This window comes from Eutrigla gurnardus (assembly GCF_963514095.1).
Source record: "Eutrigla gurnardus genome assembly, chromosome: 22".
Taxonomy (NCBI): domain Eukaryota; kingdom Metazoa; phylum Chordata; class Actinopteri; order Perciformes; family Triglidae; genus Eutrigla; species Eutrigla gurnardus.
This window is the reverse complement of record NC_139933.1, coordinates 3,642,875-3,662,874: the sequence shown is the minus strand read 5'-3', so window position 1 is coordinate 3,662,874 and position 20,000 is coordinate 3,642,875. Positions and strand designations below refer to the sequence as shown.

Sequence of the window (20,000 nt, the reverse complement as noted above, 5' to 3'; positions counted from 1 at the left end):
ATCTGTCATTCTTCTGAATGGGATTTGCGCACAATAAACCTGTAGCCGAGCCCGGCAATGGAGATGGAGTGCACTGTCAGCTGGCCAGGATTTATGGAGGCCGATTCAGCTGATGGGTGCTGGGAACGCCGTCTGATAAAGGGTGATTAATCGCCCTTACATCCCCCTTTACATCCTGCTTTACTCCCTCCCCAAACTAGATTAAATGCACTCATAATTATTCCAGAAGAAATCCCAATCCCACGCACTTTCACTTACAGGTGGGAATTTTTCATTTGTCATACGGGAGAGTGACGAGAGGAGAGGGAGAGAGAGAGGACGCCTGGTGGACTGTGTGGATAGATACACTGCATATGTACGGGTGAGTGAATGCCAACAGATCTCAGCCATAAGAAAGATTCCTGTAATGAGAAGAAGGTATGAACAAATGGGAAATGTAGAGGGCAGAAACCGTGGCTGATTTCCCCTATTTTCTCTGTTTTGGTGTAGTTTTCCCACGTTTCCATCCATCCATCCATTCATCCATCCATCCATCCCTCCTCCTGGGATGAAGGGAGGCATATGGTGTTGTTTAGGCTTGGCACGAGTGGTGCTTTTAAGATTCCTCCATGTATAAACATCCTATAAATTAGCATCTCCGAGGCTTGGAGGAGGTGTCAGCCATGTTTAAATAAATCAGATCAGTTGCTGGACAAATGCCTCAAATGTTACTCATCACTGACTCCTTTGTTATAACCAGAGGAGTCGCCCCCTGATGGCCAGTAGAAATAATGCAAGTTGAAGGAACTTCAGCTTTTCAGAACCGGATGTTTCCGCCTGCATCAAACCAGCTCATTTCTCAGCAATTTTGTGAAAGTTGTTTCCCTGTTTTGTGTCCCAGCATTGAAACCATTACAAATAAGTCAATAAGTCTTTTCCAGTGTGTCTTGCTCCGGCCAATAAGGAGTAACAGACAGTGAGAGCAGAATAAAATGTCCAATGAGCTGCATTCTGTAGATTCTTGTTTGTTGGAGGCCTAGTGCTGTCCACGGTGCTGTCCATGGTGCTGATCACGCAAATCTCACCACATCTGTGATCTTTTCTTTCCTTTGCACTTTCTACTGCCCAAGCCTGCCTCCTCTGTTCTTTGTTCCCTGTTTGAACCATGCCTGGCCATCCCAACACAAACCCACATCATAAACACACAGATCCACAAGCGGCGGAGCAGAGGGAACCGTGACAATGGCTTCGGAGGTCATCTGAGGTTGCTGTTTGGTCGGATGGACGGAGGGGATGGATGGGGGGGGGGGGGGGGGGGATGGAGGCAGGAAAGCAAGAAAAGAGGGGAAGGAGAAATAAAAGAGATGGATGGCCTCTGTCTGTCAGGGTGGTTATTTAGAGGAGTGCTGTAAAGCTGTCTGGGAACGAACAGATTTCAGACTAATGAGCAAAAAGTAGAGCAGTTAAGGGGAGCGGACGGTCTCAGCACTTCTACCAAATGAAACCAAGCTGCCGCTTCAAACCGCACACACATAACATGTAAATCTGTAATCTGCGTCGGGACGTCTTAGAGAAGAAGACAAGGGGAAGGACATAAAGATGAAAAAGGAGGGTGGATATAAAGAGTGAGCAGTTTAAATAAGGATTCGAGCGTACAGTGTTTGTTCAAAAATGCATTTTCTTTACCTGCATAAAATTCAGGGCCATATACCGCTCCAACCACTGGATTCAGCTTCCAGCCTGCACAGGACACACACACACACACACACACACACACACACACACACACACACACACACACACACTGTTAGTTTGTTGTGCATTTGATATGAAATATTGACTTTAACTGGAGAATATTCACAAACAGACCAAACACAATCAATGAGTGTATTTAATTACACAAGTCTATATGTATTTTATGAACTATTTTATTGTCTTGCTTTATTTGAGGCACACCATAATAAGAGATGGTCTGTTGAATCTCTAAATAATGTGTCATCTTGTTTTAGTGCATATAAACGTCTTCTTCTTTCTCTCTTTTTTTATTGGTGCAAACTATTTTAAATAAAGTAATAAAATCAAATAAAAATAGACAAATAGAAAATAATAGTTGATTAATTAATAGTAGTCATAATTCTAATAATGACAATATTAATAGTAATGGTACTAATACTTATCAAAATATAAAAAAGAACAATATTAATTATGACAATAACAATAATAATGTCAATATAAAAATGAACCATGGTTATAAAGGATAATCGTGTGTGTGTGTGTGTGTGTGTGTGTGTGTGTGTGTGTGTGTGAGATGTGGTCCATGTCATAGAAGTAGAGAGACAGGCAGGGAAAAAAACTGACGAATGAATGAATAAATGAATAAATAAATAAATAGATAAATAAAGGATGAACACTGATATTATTGAGATGTTCAGAAGATGGTTCTCATGGCTGGATCTGTGGTCGTGTGTGTGTGTGTGTGTGTGTGTGTGTGTGTGTGTGTGTGTGTGTGTGTGTGTGTGGCTTCTCAGTTTAGACTAAAGGTTAGAATGGAGTTATTAAAGGCTGGTATGTGTGTGTGTGTGTGTGTGTGTGTGTGTGTGTGTGTGTGTGTGTGTGTGTGTGTGTGTGTGGCTTCTCAGTTTAGACTAAAGGTTAGAATGGAGTTATTAAAGGCTGGTATGTGTGTGTGTGTGTGTGTGTGTGTGTCTGTGTGTGTGTTTGTTGGTGCTTAGGGCTTGATGACAGTGACGAATGGAAAACCCTTCAGGGCTCATCCTCTCTTTCTCCGCAGCCTCAAACAGGATGGAGGTGTGTATATATGTATGTGTGTGTGTGTGTGCATGTGCGTGTGTGTGTGTGTGTGTGTGTGTGTGTGTGTGTGTGTGTGTGGAAGAGAGGTGCTGACATGTCTAGCCATTTAATTCCTTCTCTTGTTCATCCTCCCTCCTTTTGCTTTTCGCCATCTCCCCCGTTAACTCCCTCCCTCTCTCTCTCCCTCTCTCTCTGTCTCTCCCTCTCTCTCTCTCCCTCCTCCCCTCTTTCATTCCATCCACATGACTGACGGCCTGTGAGAGAGACGGAGGAGAGAAACACACCCTAAAGGCCCTTCTCTCCCTCTTTACGAATGGCTCCTGGCTCTTTTATTGGCTCTATTCATTTAGACCCCCTCCCCCCTCCTCCCTTCTTCCCCTTTAACCCCCCCCCCCTTCCTCCGCCTCCCTTCTCCCTTTTATCCCTTCTACAGCAAGAACAGATTTCTCTTTGCTATTTGCATGATATTTCAAAGCAAATCGACTGCCTCTTTGACAAATATTGATTTCATTAATCAAATGTGAACAACTCTTTCTGTGTGAAGGCAGAATCTGCGGGCCCGACTTCCAATTATAGCTTTTGATTCCCTCTCCATTCAAAATCCACCTCGGTGGGTATGAGCTGGATCATGTTTTACTCCTTCTATGTGACCATGAGATACGTTGCCAGGTTTGATTCCGGCAGTGGAATGGATTGATGGGCAAGAAGACGAAACCCAGCGTAGGAGAAAAGAGGATGTGAGGATCTGAGGTCTTACCGTTTGTGTAAGGGTTTGCCACCTTTTTGTTGGTCATTACTCTGGCTGTGGCGTTGTTGACCTGTCAGCAGACAGACAGATGTTAGCGTGGAAGCAGAGACACAAAAACAAACACACAATAACATGAAGAAAAACTGGGGACGATCCACGTCACATCCACTCTCCATGCCATGCCGGCGTCTCGTCATTCCAGCGCCTGAGGCTTCATGCAATGAGACGAAGGTCTGATGTCGAAACACATTCAACCACATCAGACAAATGTTCACATGTAAACACAAGAATGAATGCACAGAAATCCTGCAGTTTGTAAAACCCTGAACGTTACACAAGCTCTTTTCTTTGGGCCACTTGCAGGTGAAAAGATATCTGGCCTTGAGGACGCTCCATCTACATATTCTATATGTTTATTACTTGCTAATATTTCACTATAAAGGGGCTCTGAGCTCATTTAAAAGTGGCAGGTTGAATTCAGCTTGATCTCCTAGACAGAAAATATGTTTATGGAAAGAAATATCATCATTTTGCATGAACACAATGTTAATCAGCATATTATAAAGTCACCAAAAAGGCCATTCTGTCAATATTTCCAGCATCAATACATTATTTATGGTCCAGTTTAGACACTTAAACCTTAAAGGTTTGGGTGAAAAAGACCAGCATGTGTTGCCTTTCTAACTTGTCTCCCATCCTTACTGTAAAAAAAAAAGTGTTTACATTTCCTCAGAAGTGTTAACAGGAAATAGTAGTTAGAACAGTAAATATACGTTCTAAGAGATGCTTGTGGATGAACTGAATTTGAATAAATAAGTATCTGAAACTGCCTTTAAATTATTCTATTAGATGAACCCTGCTGAGATAAAATGGAAGAAAAAAAAAAGGAGAGTGAGCAGACGGATGGAGAGGCGGGAGAGAATTCACTCCCCATGCGAGAGGATGGTGACATAGAAATGGAACGCTCGCTGCCGAGGTTTGAGGGCGACGCCATTAAACAACGCGTGAGGCACATCACTGATCACCATTTGGAAGGGCGTCATTTTTTATTTTTTTTAAACGTGAGGGGGTTCTCACTCAAATCCAAACCACTGTGACCTCATGCACATGCCACAACACTCTCACACACACCACTGAATAGGTCTTCTCTTTGTCACACACACACTTACGGATCAGGGTTCAGCATGCAGCGTTCAAGGTGCAGCAGGCAGGAGAGAGGAAATGGATGGAGGGAGAGAGGGGAGGGAGGGAGGGAGTATTGCAGGAAACGTCAGGCAGGCAGAGAAACGGAAGAGAAAGTTGGGGGAGGAGTAACAAAAGAAGAGGGGAGGTGTGGGGGGGTAAGAGGAGGTAAGGAGAGACAGGAAAAGGAAGGCACCTCTATTTTGCGTCCCTCTACGATTGTACCATTTAGTTTCTCCCGTGCACGGTCGGCATCTGCGCTCGTTTCAAATGTTACAAACCCGAAGCCCTGCAGCGCCGGAGGGGAGGAGGTGGCGTCGGAAATCGAGCGACAAAACGGAAGAAATGTGGGGGAAAGAAGGAGAAGAAGGAGAGAGAGAAGAGAAAAGACACAAAAGCACAGATGAGAGAAGAGCTGCAGGTCAAAGGTCGGAGACGTCAGGCTGGTGACACAAACATGAGAGTTACAGGGGAAAGAGAGCTCGGGGGTTAAACTGAAATGACCGCCTCCTTTCTATCTTCCCATCCTTTTGTTCCATCCCAGACTGGCGTTTACAGAGAGACCTAATTGAATTAGCAGATGGAATGAAAGCCTCCACACACACTCACACACACACACCTCCAGGAGAGGTTGGGATGTGTGTGTGTTTGTAGCTGCCGTGCCGGTGTGCCGAGGCCCCTGTGGGAGAGCGGATAAGTGCCACACAATTACAATCTCCACGGTATCAGTCAGCCGTGACTCTCTGAGCCCCGGGACGCAGCTCGCTCATGAGACTGTGTCCGCCTAACCCAGACTGGGGCCCGGAGATGCAGCTCACTCAGACAGCCCATATGCGGTAAAACATGCCTCCAAACCCTGCAGAGTGCACAGCCTCATCCGTCTATGTCAGCGAGCTCAAAGCGGGCAGAGAGCGAGAAAGCAGAAGAATCATCTCTGCTCTCATTGATTAACGCCCGGGCGGAGGGGCTTTATGTTAAATATTCCTTCTCCACCTGCTCCGGCGTTCCTCAACTTCATCAGGAACTTGCCGAGAGACGTATTAGAGCCGCGAGCACCTGTTTAATCACACTTAGTGCCGCGGACACGCCAAGCAAGGATTCTGTTGTCTTACTCCATCTACATGAATATTATTTGTGCGGCACGGAGCGCTGCGGGGACCACAAGTTTTTAGAAGCAAACAGGAAGTTAGGAGCCAATGGGGTTTCTCCATTAGCAACCGCTAACGCTACGAGCTTCCGAGTTCAAGCGAAAGGGGCTGACGTATTTTATATCGTAGATCAGCGTCAACGAGCCACGTTCAGCCCCATCTGATCTACATTCTCAGAACCATTAATGAACACTCCATTAACGGAACAGATGAACAGCCTGAGACGTCTCTCGGATCTCTCAGCTATGACTAAAAACAGACAACAATTCATTCATCTTCTCTCTGCTCGGAGGGAAAAACCCTGACGCTCCTTCGTGAACCACTCGGTTCCAACAACGACGTACTTACCAGGTTCACTGCTGTGATCGCAGAACACGGAGAACATAGATCAATACAAGCAGGTCAGAAGGATTCAATCAAGACAAGCAGTTAGATGAAGTGTTGGTGACTGCAGTGGTAATTTTCCATAGAGGCTTGGCATGTGCATCACATGCATCAATGAGTCACTAATCTATCAATTTAAGAGGTTTATTGAAGGATTTCATGAAGAGAATGATGGGAATATTCTAGAGTAGCCTTCTAATTTTAACACAATCTAGTAGTTGTGTCTCCAAAATGTAAAGTTGTACATTTCAATTCACAACATTACATTTAGGGTTCCCTTTCCCAATTTGGTAGGTTTGGCTTTAGCGTCTTTAGCATTACAATGTTAGCCACTGATAATGCCCTTTAATGGCCTGGAAACAATCCAAATGGGACCAACCGCTGAGGTCAACGTGGAAGTGTAGCTTCGGAGTATCTTATTATATCGAAGGGCAATATAGATAACATAAAGAATGTAAAAATCTCAATGGAAAACCACTAAAAAGTCTCAGATATGTTCTAGCTCTGTGCCGTCACAACACAGATATATAGAAATCATGATTTGCCTCGTTTCATTGCCCTCTAAAAATTCTTACTTTATTGCCTATAATAGGAAACTAAATTTGACAATGTAGCGGCACATTTTCCTAATTTGAAGTCTTCAGGTGAATGTGATCTGTGGACAGTCTAGTTCTAGCTGGACCTTCACGTATCCTCCATATCACACGGCCATACAACGTGAGGCCCCAGACTAAGGAAGGTAAGTCTCTCTTTCCTCTCCTCTCCCCAGGTGTTGGTGGTTCCTCAGCTTCAACCTGTCAGTCTAAACATCACCGAGACTCATTCTGCTGATTGAAATCACAACACGATTCCCTGCTTTTTCTGAAGTGGCTCCTCTCTTTCCGGAACCCTTCCAGGACCTTAAAAGCTCCGTTCACCAGCGTCCTGGTGTCAGTTTCATTCTCTAGATAACCTCCCTCCCCTCCCAGTGCTGCACATAGGAGTGGTCCACGCTCTCAGACTTGCTGAGTCATGGCGAGGAGGCAGAGAATGAACTCCACTTAATATGCCTGGCAGACACACCTGTTGGACAAGCACTTTTAGCTTATGTATCCTGGGCCAGTCGTTGCCTTGTAATTGCCTGGCCAGATAATATGTGCGAGCAGCGCCTGGCGACATGATCTCTTATGCATGTGGAGGATTCACTGCCTTCCTCTGGGTATAAATAACACATAGGCCTGCCCTTGAGAGGGGGAGCAGATAAAACATGTTTAAAAGTGTGAAGTGGGAGCAAAATGAATCCTTCTGACATTTTGTTACCACGTATAGATACGTCGGCTGCTCTAATGCAGAGAAAGTCTGCGTTCTTTTTTCTTTCATCGCGTGTAAATGATTAGTGTTCTCGGGAATGGGACGCGGCCGACGCAGGGAATGTAAACAAGACCTGTCAGACTGCTTTCTGGGTAATCGTCCTTCTGTGTGAAAGCTTTTAATGAGCATGCTAAATCACGAGCTGGCTGTCCTATGAACCTTAGAACTACAAATACACATTCCTCCATAGCTTTTATGAAATGGCCAGTTATCACTCCGGAAACGTGGTGTTCCTTATTACATTAACTCTAACAAATATGCTCCTGAAAGTTAAACATGTCTGGTGTAACCTTTGTATTTTAACACTCCAACAAAGTTCCAAATAGATATAATATAATAAACTAAATTAAATATAAATAAATATAATAAAGTGAAACCAAATAAAGAAACTTGAAGAGAATAGAAATTAACTCGATATATTCAAGTTTCAATCATATATGTCCAATATATAAAGTTTAACATTTTACTTTTAAATTTCATTCAATATTCTCAAAATGCCATTCAATATATTCAAGTTTCATTCAATATATTCTGACTTTCAATCCATATATTCAAGGTTCATATCCTATGTTCTCACTTTCATGCCATACACTCAAACTTCACATTTTATATACATAATAACTTCCAAAACAGCGTTCCATAATACATATATTTGCTTATTTGACTTATTCATCATATAAGCAGATGTCCCGGTTATCATTTGTCCGTCTGGACTCTCTCTGGCTCTCGGTGAGTTTCCTCTGTATGAGTAAAGTCAGCCAGTCAATAAATCAACCAATAGCTGAGCAAATGAGCCTTGTCAGCTACACAGGTAGTAGATGTAGGTATTGACTAAGAACTCGCCGCTTTGTAAGAACTAGTTTGTGTCGGAACTTCGGCTCTCGAGCCGAATCCAAAAATGAAATGGCTAGAGAGTGAGAATATATATATAATATAATGAGCAAAACAGATATTTATCCTCGTGAAAACTTCATGGGATCAGCGTGTACTGATTGACTGTCCCGGGTGGAGGTGGGTGGAGGACATCCCACTCCTTGGCGCTATAGGTCGAGAAGCTAAACAGGCGAGACAGCCGTGTGTGTGTGTGCAGACTGCTTGAATCCTTCTGCCAGCGTTAAGATAAGTGGGAGCGCTTCATTGTACGTCACAATGCATGGCAGGCCGCTAAGGTGGAGGAGCTGCCTGCAGGCGAGTGTCACCGACTCCACTTTGTAATTACTATTCGACGGGTAGGAAGGAGAGCCACGGAGGCGGCGAGAGGACTGCGAGAGGAGGAGGAGGGCAGGGGAGAGGGGGGCGAACACAGTCGGCTGTAGAATCATATGTGGATGTGTGGTTACACTTACCTTGGAGCCTCGCTCGTTAAAAATAATCTCCACGTCTAAAATCTTGCCAAATTGCTGTGGAAGACAAGGGAGGAGGAGAAAGGGAGGAGGGTGGGGAGAAAAAGACGGAGAAGGGGGAAGGGGGGAGGGAAATAATTAGAACATGGCGACCCGCGCTCTTCTCTCATGCTCTCAAATGAAAAAGGAAAAAAAAAAAGAGCTAAAAAGGTCAAGCAGTCAATGCTCCAAATTAACAAACTCCTCTTCACCCGACAATGAGATTAATAAAATATCCATTTACTCCTAATGCTGTTTAATGCTGTGTTTGCTGTGTTGTGGTAATAAAGTGGTGTGTGTGTGTGTGTGTGTGTGTGTGTGTGTGTGTTGGGGGACGAGTGTTAATGAACATTACGGTGGTGGATGTGGACACTATAGCAACGCAACGCCTCAGTACGCACCGCCGATCTTAATGATGCCCATCACGGTGCTTCTCCTCTCCCCGCTCGCAAACGGAGAAAAGAGCAGAGCCGGAGTGCTTTTAGTGCGAGGCAAAGTCCCTTAAAACAGGAAATCGCTTGTATTTGCGGGGGAGGAGGGGGTCGGTAGCGAAGGGGGGGGTAGCCCATCAAGGCTTATGATGAGCCATACATTTGTTTATCTGCCCATGATGCCGGCCATCACAGTAATTACCTGCCCGAGCCCTCCTCACATGTCTACCCGTGCGTTCGGCCGCCTATAGCTTCTATCTGGATCCAGCTCTTAACGGCCTTGATTGGCTCCATGCGTCATTTTAATTGGCTAATTACCGTGGGGTGAGACGGCTGCTGGCCACGCCTCCACGGCGCATTGATGTAGGTGGAAAGTGTGGCTGTTACATGTGTTTAAACAAGATGAGGGGTTCATCCCAAGTCTCCTTTATTGTGTTTCTCACTTCCTTTCCTTTGTGTCTTAGGAAAGCTTGCGAGGAGAGAGGACATGAGCAAATGTGCTTGTGAAGTGAAGATCTAACAGCTGAAGAGACTTTTGATGGAGTTTGTACAAGGTGGAGAACTCCAATTCTGAAAAGTGAAGCCAAGGCTGAAGTGCCTTGAACTTGCATTCTGTCTGCTGGCCATCAGGGGGCAAAAAGAAGTCTGATTGCATGGATCTATGAGAAAATGACTCTACTTCTCTCTTTGATTTATTGTCACAGTAAACATTATAAACATGCATTTAGGTTCTCAATCTCTAGATTCAAGTCTTATTTCGTAAAAAGTATAATTTTAGGGCGTAATGTTGCACTTATGAATATGAATTCATAGCATCACATTTGGTGGATTAGTATTCTGTTTGCCCATGTAAAGAAACTATCTATCTATATATTTAGTATAATTGAAGACCTCATTAACTTGGTATTGTTGGGGATCCTTGATTTGCTTAGATTATTGTGGCATTTGGATTCAAATAAACATTTTTGTCAGCTAAACATTTAATGAACTCTTCTCCAGCACAGCCTAAAAACAAAACAAAAACGGTTTCTAGTTATTAATGCTGTTTAAGCTAAAATCCTACTCCACCTGTGTTTGTTATGTAACTTCAATATCCTGACATCACACAATTGTTCCCCCTTTTTCGGTGACAGGAGTGACATTCAGAACGATAACAGCTGTCGGACACAAAACAGGATGTTTGTTTTCTATTCATTCATTCCTTATAAAACATGTTTGAAACATTTCCGCTACGTGTGATTTTTCCTGACTGTGACTCTTTCATATGAAGTAGCCGATGACGGGACAGAAACACTGATAAACACATCTGAGCACCATCGTGGTCGCTCGGCATCAGAGGAAACTCAAGCGCCACCAGCTGACAAGTACATTAATAAATCTTCAATAAAATATGAGACGCACGCACAGGAACTTCTCTGCACTCTCCACTTGAGGCCTAAAAGTGCCGTATTTATGTAACGGCGCCAAAGTGAAGTTAAAGAGTGACTAAGCAGCCTCTCATCACGTCTATGGAAACAGGCGCCGTCACTGATGCTGCACCTTTAACCACACCAAAAAAACACCAAGATGATAACGTTGTTCGGAAGTTTGATTTCCAAACCACTCCAATAATATCAGCGTGAAACAGCAATTATTTTCAGCTTCAGTGGGAATAAATATAACGACCAATATCTGGGATCAGTGGCGGCTCAGTTTGAGCAGCTGGGATGAGCTCATGGCTAAGAGAAGCAGCGCTAACCTTGCCAGGCAGTATGATAATGCTCAGCCTTGTGCTCCCCATAACTAGACCTTGAATCAAGTAGTTTATTTCAATAAATAAATAAACATGGAGGAGGCAGCAGAGCAAAGGCAAGGTCACAACACCAGCCCTGAAGATGAAGGAAGTCCACTAGCAAAATAAAACACACACATGTTGCACATACAGACAGTAGGTTACACTCCTAGAACGCAGAAATACACACCATCCATCCACCTACTCTGAAATCACGCTCCCTTACAGCGAAACTGCATCGCCAATTATTTTATTTGGTTGTAAAAGTTGCGAGATGGTGAAGGCCACAATGTCGAACTTGAGGCTTCAAAACTGGAGTCCAAAAAGCAACCAGCCAAGGTGTGTAGGACTCCAGATATGTAAGATCCCGACAAATAAGACCGAGGTCAGATCATGCAACAAAAGCACTTTGGTCGCAGTTAGCAAGAGATTGACTGAGGCTTTTTTTTCTGTTTTTCTATGTCAAACCATCTAAATACCAGCTATTATTCTTAAGTGGGTAAAAAACCTTCAAATAATCCCATTTCTGACTTCCTAGAATAATGTAAACACACAGCATCGCTGCAGCTGTCAAGTAAAAGAATAATAATAAAATGTTAATGTCCCTCTTATTTGTTTTAAAGGTTTGTAGAACCATTTAACTGACTTTAAGAACCATACATTAATTAACAGTGGCTATGTATGCACCTGTAAGTGTGTGTGTGTGTGTGTGTTTGAGAATCCATTCAATGGGTGGGTGTGTCCTTAAGATCAGATCATTAAGAATCGGGGCAAATGAAAGTGCTTCTCCACTCAGCCTAATGAGCGGGATGAAAGCTACCCTTAATTGTTGTCCACAATGGCTGCGTTATTTCATTAGAACTAATTACCCTGTCAGCCATGCCAGCGGTACGGCAGGCCAACACACACACACACACACACACACACACACACACACACACACACACACACACACACACACACACACACACACACACACACGTTCATACTCATGCACACAAAATACAGCCCTGGTTAGCACAAATCCAATACTTTTGATCAATGAGCTGATGAACAAGAAGCAGGGAGGCGCTATAGTGGTGGGGGATCTGGTCACTGGTTTTTGCCTTCTAGGGTGCGACCACACAAATGTCTCTGTCTATGAAAAAAAAAAAAAAAACTGGGGAAAGTTATAGCAACAAAGTTTATCCCTTTATTTATGCCTTATTTTCGCTGCATGGTTCGGCTTGACTTGACGGACTTTCTCCACCTTCTCTCTCATCAAATGTAATAAATATGGAGAAAGACTATTTTTGGAGGGCAGGTGGGGATGAGGTCGGGTTCAACAACACGGGGCTTTCAACCGTGAGGCCTTGGGTCCCAAAGGGTTGTTTTTATGCATTTATGATGGTTTTCTTTAACATAAAATAAACTTTATTTTGTTGCCTAAACCTTAAAAAGTGGATTTGTTGCCTCAACATAACTCTATGTAGTTATGCTAATTTCAATCATCATGTTTTTCCGAAACATAACTAAGTGGTTTTGTTGCCTAAATCTAACATTTGATTTGTTGCCTTAATGATTCTCTCTGACCAATCAGTGATCTGCAATCCTTAACTCCACAACTTCACTTGGAATCATTAGATACACATTGCTCAATTGGACAACTAAAGACTTCAAACAAAATCTCCTCAGTTGACACTCACTACTAATTAATGTTGTTTGTTATAACTCTTAATATCTTATCTCTACCAGTTAATGGAAATATGGTAGATGAACTCCTACTTTATTATTAGTAATACTATTATTATAATTACTATTTACTCCTACTTTATCCTTTTTATTGAAATACATCAAAAGGTCTTGAAAAGTATGGGTATTGGTACCAGTGACTCGTTCCCTGGTATCGGATGGAAACGTGTTGCATCTTTCCACCAGTCACTGTTGTTTTTGTACTTTATTTCCCCTCCTTCATCCGTCTCTATTCCAGTGTTTGGTCTGTGAAGGCAGTGGTCTCCATTAGTCCAAATTAGAGCTGTTTCCAGGGAAGACAGAGAAGTGTAAATCAGCCTCAGTGTGGTGCCCTCACAGAACAATGCTGTTTCTGACTCACACAACGCTGGCTGCCTTGAAAAGCTGCAGTGGCCTACTGTGATACTGGAGCTGGCTTAGTGATTAAAAAAACCCCCAAAACATTACTTTACAAAACAGATATGTGGACACATTTATTTTAAGTCCTGGTGAAGCACAGCTCAGTAAAGATAATCCGATTATTATTAAAAAAAACGAATAATTCCCCAAGAAACTCATTGTTGTTTATTTAGTTATGAGTATTTAATGTTTACAGACACATTTATGATTTTTAAACCAAAGGATTTCAGGGCTTTAAGTCAACTAGAAGTGTCACCATGCACAAAATTGTACTTAAAAATATTTAAAAAGTAAAAGCACTCTTTGCATTCAGAATAGGAGCTGTCAGTATTATATATTATATATCATATGTATATATTAAAATCACTAATGTGCTGCTAAAGTGTTGCAGTGGATGCTGTTAGGTACTTTCATACATTGTATGACATTATTTTTATTTAGACTTTATTAGCTCTCAATTAAAGCTGAGCTGAATATAAAAAGTACTTTTTATTAAAAAGGAATTGTACTTAAAGGCTACTACGAGAAAACTACTTCGGTTCTGCAGTTCATAAGGAAATTAAATGTTGCTTTTCACCACTCAAAAGCAAAATACACTGTTTTTTAAACAGAATTTGTTAACAAGTGTTTAACTTGTTTGTGTATTGGATGAACCGCCTGTCGTTATGGCACCGAAAACACACAATAACTCAAAATTGATGACATCACCAGTCTCACCTGCTGTGCGTAGCCTTAATGGTAAACAGAGCAATAACTTCCATCACTGTCCCTCTCTGTTTTAAACACTAATTGCCTTAATCAACACAAACACACCGGCGCCACTGGGGGGGACGCGACGACGGCAAAGCCTCCTAACTACCCGCTCGGTGCCAAACGGCTCCGCCACTACGCCGATACGTTGATGTAAACGAGAGGATTTCAGATTATAATTACACCGCACCTCCTCGGGGGCGGAGCCGGTGATATCGGAGCCTTACGGAATAATTCGGCGGAGGCAAAATGAGAGTGAAGAAGTGAACGGGAGACATTAGAAAATAATTCCCTTGCTGGGAACACTGGGCTACCTGTGTCTGCTGGAAACCTCCAGAACAGGTGATTAGGCAAGAGAAGGTGTCATTAAAACTCCATTAGCACAAAAGCCAACCCCCGGTGCAAATACACACAAAAACACACACATACACACGTGGATGGTCTACCTCAGCAGAGTGTGTGTGTGTGTGTGTGTGTGTGTGTGTGTGTGTGTGTGTGTGTGTGTGTGTGTGTGTGTGTGTGTGTGTGTGCAGACTGAGTGCACGTCTCTGTGCGCTGAGTATCTAATGACTCATTTAGGACCCCTACCTCTGGGAATGTGACAGTAAGGACCCTCTTGCGGCGGGCTCGCTAAGTGCCTGCTTATTAATTAAACACAGCCGAAGCTCGGGGGACGGCGGCGGTCCTGCATATCGGCTTGTCAGGTTCCACTCCGTGTGGGGCTAAACGAACGGGGTCCTCCTACCAGCGCGGGCCAGCTGGATCCTGCGGCGGACATTTTGGTTCCGTGGATCGGGAATGATTACAAGGAATTAGCAGGGAGGGGGGGGGGGGCAAAACAACAAAACTGCACGGACGACAAAAAAGCCCAGAATAACCCTGGACGTGCAGGTGAGTGTGCAGTGCATGCAGGGAAATCATCTGGAGTTCGCAGTCGTAGATTACAGATTTCAGCCACATCTTGAGAATGAGAGAATTGAATCAGTGAAGTGGTGCTGTGAGTGCCAATTATCATTCTACCATTAAAAGCCCCTTCCCCGGCCTAGTAATTTCCCTCCAAATGTGTTGTTCTAATTATGAATTAAACTCAAATAAGCTTGGGTAATGAACCCAGTTTTATTCCTTTTTCCGAGGCCCTACCCTTTTCCCGCCTTGTGTGCTGCAGTGGTACACTTTAATCCTGGGTCCTGGGCTGGACCTCTAGAGGGATTGGATATGGGTGAGGGGGAGGGGGGGGGGGGGGGATCACCTAGTGTTATTGTGTAAATCACAGAGATAGACCGCCAGCTCGCGGCGGCATCACCTTTGATTGAACTTCTTTATATGGCTTTGTTTAATGCGCCCATATTGCTTTTCTATTACAGCTTTTGCTGAAATGACACAGGATTCCATTTGCTGTAATGCCCTAGCTATTGCTTTTGTTTGCATTGTGGTGGTAGCCCCCCCCCCCCCCCCCCCCTAATGGGAGATCGAGCCAGTTGCTCACAAGTCCCATTTTAGGGTGAATGGAGGATCGTGCCACTGGAGCCCATTGCGGTGGCCAAGACTGAGCCCAGATGGAATGCGGACTGGAACGCCGCCGCCCTGCCCACGAGGCATTAATCCTTAAAAGCAGGACCATTAGCAGCAGAGAGAACCGGGAGGAAGCCGAGTCTGTGCTGCATGTGTCTCTGTGTGTGTGTGTGTGTGTGTGTGTGTGTGTGTGTGTGTGTGTGTGTGTGTGTGTGTGTGTGTGTGTGTGTGTGACGGCTATGACAGCCGTTTACGTCTCTCGCAGGGAAGCGACAAACACAACGGATCCAAACTGCTAAACTGCTCGGCTGAAAACGAGCAGTTTGAGAAGCCACTTGTGAAGTCGGCATCAGCTTTAAAACTTTTTCTGGTAAGTTTTCCAAAAAAGTGGGGGACGGAAAAAAACAGTTCAGTAAAAAAGAAATGTGAAAGATATCTCTGCCGTCAACTAAATTCCATAAAATGTGTTGAAACTAAACAATATTTAGACCTAAAGCTAACTTAATTTCACCAAAAAAACAACTTTCATTTGATTTGAATGCTTTTCAGGAGCATGTGACAGATCTTCAAACACCCTGTATATACAACCACTGATGGTGGTGTCTATCTGGGAGGACTGGGAGCAAAGTGATGTTGGTTCCAGTGACAGCGATGGAGACCTTCGTGGGTCTGATCCAGTAAGAACCAGAATGATTTGAATTATGTATTCTTTGTCTGTGACTATAAATTTGATATACAAACATACACTTTTCTGGCCCCGGCTCTCCAGTGATCCAGTCTTTGTGATCCTGCTCTTCACCGACTGTACCAGATTGTCTGCCTCCTCTAATTCCCGTCTCCTATCCTCCCCTTCCATTCTTTCTCACATCCACATACTCCGCCCCTGTCTGATGACATCACTGGATAATTGTGCTGCGGTGTTTCGGCGCCTCGGAGACTTCACTAAGTGACTGGAGACCAAAAAAAAAAGAAAAAAGTCCCACTCCTTTTTCAAGAAAAACACACACACTCGAACACAAACACACACACCTCGCGCCCACAACCGGGAGCTGTCACCCTGCACACATCTAATGAGGATAAACTCCCTTTTAACCTCGCTGAGGAACCCCATTAATTGTGTCTCCACTGATGGGGCCCTTCCATCCCCTCCTCTTTTCTCCACATCAGGAGCTCGGAGGCTGGAGAAGGCGATGCACGCCGCCGCCTCCCCTCCTTCTGGAACAAGGTGTCTGCACGAGCAGATGTTCCACTCCACTGGAGGAATGGGGAGGTGGGTGGTGTTGGAGGGGGGGGGGGGGGGGGGGGGTGAATCTCCAGCCTCCAATTATATTAAATGTAAGTGCTGGATTTGTGTCAGTAAATCTATACCCAGTAATGTGTGTGTATGTGTGTGTGTAGGTAGGTAAACACCTACATCATCAGCAAACACTTTACACAGCCAGTCTCTTAACAAGCCTTCTCTTTCTCTTCACACACACACACACACACACACACACACACACACACACACACACACACACACACACACACACACACACACACAAAGACACACACACACACAGATTTAAGAATAAGGTGTCACTGTTTCAGTATCTCGTCCTCTTTATTCCCTTCCTCTAATGCAGAGCTGCATTTATCCTCCGTCCCATGTGGCCGTGAGACGTTTCACTGAGAACACACTGAACTGTTGTGTTTACATTCCCACATTCAGAGGCATCTGTTTGTCACCATCTTAGCTTAATGTTGGTTATTTTTCGCTTTCGTCTTGGAAGTTCTCTGCCTCTTGGATGCTCTTGGTTTGCTTGACCTCCTGTCTTTGGCTTTTGTCACAGTATTTTTAATATATGGGAAGATAATACCAGAAACAGCTGATCAGTCATGCAAGTTAATCGTCTTCTTTATAACCCTCTTTTTGCACAAAAGCAAAAAAAAACTTGTCCAAACCTCTGATTTCTGATTTCTGATGCAATTCTTCAAAATGAGCATTAAAATACAATAATGGAACCACAGCAAATATCTGTCTTCATTCGGTCCAACTGAAAACCTACGCTGACCTACAGAGTTGGTAGGCAGCAGGTCTGTAAATTAATAAAGTCGTTACTACATTTTCCATTTCCTGCTTCGTGCTTGTACGTGAAAAGTTTCTCACTGGTTGAGAGAACTGGAGCATGGCTATCCACCCGTCCGTCTCTCCAAGGACCACTTAAGGACGGACACCGAAGATGAAACATTAATAAGATCTGCCTAATTTGGGTTAGGGGGCAAACCAAGGTAAAGGGGTGAATTATTTACAGTTTCAGGGCGCGCTCGAGCCGCACGACTACACTCAAACGGGACATTCTCTATTCCATGCAGACGCGGTTGTATGAAAGCGTCACATTTAAAGTCAAGCTCCCTTTTGCTCTGCCATTGCTGTTGCTGCAACACTGTTATAAAACACTGCTGCTTAAGTTGCTGAAATTATTGCTGCTCCACTTGATAGTATTTCCAAAAACCCTGTCAAGTCTGAGTGATGAGGTCAGAACGGGCGGCAACCTTCAAGTGAAGCCAAGCTGGAGTGCCTTAAACTTCCATACTGGTCATCACCTTTGATTGACAGATGGCTCATCCAATCACCTTCCGAGTATGTTTTGAATTTGCCACCCATGTAAACATTTCAGTTGGAATAATTTAAGTTGAAGATATATCATCCATGTAAGTGCAACTAACGTCCATGGTATGCATGAGCATCTCTTTTCTATATATTGACTTTTTTTTCTGGCAAAGGACATAAAATAAATATTCAATGATGCATTTTTTATTCGCTATTGACTTTACATACATCACTGAATCTCAAGCCGGGTTATCAAACTAATGTTAGTTCATGGATCACATGCAGCATAATTTGATCTGAAGAAGGCCGGACCTGTAAAACCATCGCAAAATAACCTATAAATAGCCTCCGAATGTTTCATCCCCAGAGCAGAGGTTCAGTGGTTTGAGGTAAAGGGCATTCCAACTGGATATGTACAATTGCCCCTGTAGTGTATGGTATCTCAGTACAAGGTGTGTGTGTGTGTGTGTGTGTGTGTGTGATGCAGTTGTCATCTCACCCCGAACATTTGCCGGAGGTCGGGGTCTCGGAAACGGAAAGGGATGTTGGAGACGTGTAACCTCTTGGGCTGCTGCTTCTCCGACGAATCACTGGACTGCAGGTGGAGCTGCTGGGAGGCCTCCGTCTGTACAACCTCCTCCGCCTGCTGCCGGGGAACACACAGAGCACCACACATTTATATATATATAGAGAAAAAAATATACAGCCAGGTGAGAAGAAGGTCCAGATTGATTTAAAAAAAACAAAGGCAGATCCTGTATAATAGAAGAGGACTGACAGAACAATGATGTAAAATATGAGGACGACGGGAACACCTCGTGTAGCTTTCAATACTACAATACTCTCTGCTCTCATGACATTAATATGTGCAATATGTGAAGGAAGAGGAATAAGAAAACATTAAACAACCTGTGACATCTCTACACCAAAGCATACATCATAATCGGCTTTAGAGGGGAGACAGAGGAATAAAACGAAGGCTTCACTCAGAACACGAAGCACCTTCAGGGCATCATATTTTATGTTGTATGATCATATTAGGGCGTACCGGTTCGGCTTCCTCTCACAGTCCAATGACATGCAGGATAACCGATGAGTCTAAATGTCCCGTAGGTGTGATCGGTTGCCTGTTCTGCAATACACTGCCGACTAGTCCAGGTGAACGCTGCCTTCAACCAATGTCGGCGGGGATCGGCTCCAGGCTTTTGCCTTCTGGCCAAAAAGCAATGTGGGAATAAAAAAAATGGAATTTCTTATTAAAATGTCTGTCTTTATAGCTCAATGTAGGATTATAAAACGATATACCCATCGAGCTGCCTATCTAGGAACGTATTCCGGAGTGTGGGACTGACAGGCAGATTGGAGCCGTGTCAGCAGTAATGCGGTTGCTATGCTGAACCGTCGTGGCGAAGAGGGAGCCGAGCCTGAAGGCAAAGCTCTGGATTTAACAGTTGATCTACATCCCCTCCTCCCTCCCTCCCTCCAACGGTAATGACAGAAACAATTGCAGAATGAGTTTCCGTCAGACATCTGGACGGAGCGTCGAGTGGAAGTGCTACTCCAGCGAGGAGCCAGGTGAGGAGGTTCGGGCAGCTGATTAGGACGCTTCCCCGCCGAGTTATTCTGGGCATGTGCTGTCTCCTGTGGGGACCCACAGCTGGGAGATGTCTAGTTCAGGCTGTCTGCGCTACCCGTACCTGCTCACACCACAACCAATTCCCAGATAAATGGTGGGGAAATAGATGGTCGGATGAGCGAGAGAAGTGCCATAATGTCATGTTGCATTCTGGGTAATTTCACCAGTCCATCCGTTATGGCAGCCTGGGCTC

General features: G+C 44.1%; 1 protein-coding gene across 3 annotated transcripts in view; it reads right to left on the bottom strand.

Annotated features, from left to right (window-relative positions):
* Positions 1 to 20,000, bottom strand: part of rbfox3a (RNA binding fox-1 homolog 3a) — a 399,003-nt gene that overhangs the window by 26,258 nt on the left and 352,745 nt on the right. For all 3 annotated transcript variants that reach the window (XM_084040219.1, XM_084040217.1, XM_084040218.1), the window contains 5 exons: positions 18,671 to 18,817; positions 8,949 to 9,002; positions 4,917 to 5,009; positions 3,548 to 3,608; positions 1,666 to 1,719 (listed from right to left, as the gene is read on the bottom strand). In XM_084040219.1, coding sequence (XP_083896345.1) covers positions 1,666 to 1,719; positions 3,548 to 3,608; positions 4,917 to 5,009; positions 8,949 to 9,002; positions 18,671 to 18,817 — 409 coding nt within the window. The remainder of the gene's footprint in view (positions 1 to 1,665; positions 1,720 to 3,547; positions 3,609 to 4,916; positions 5,010 to 8,948; positions 9,003 to 18,670; positions 18,818 to 20,000) is intronic.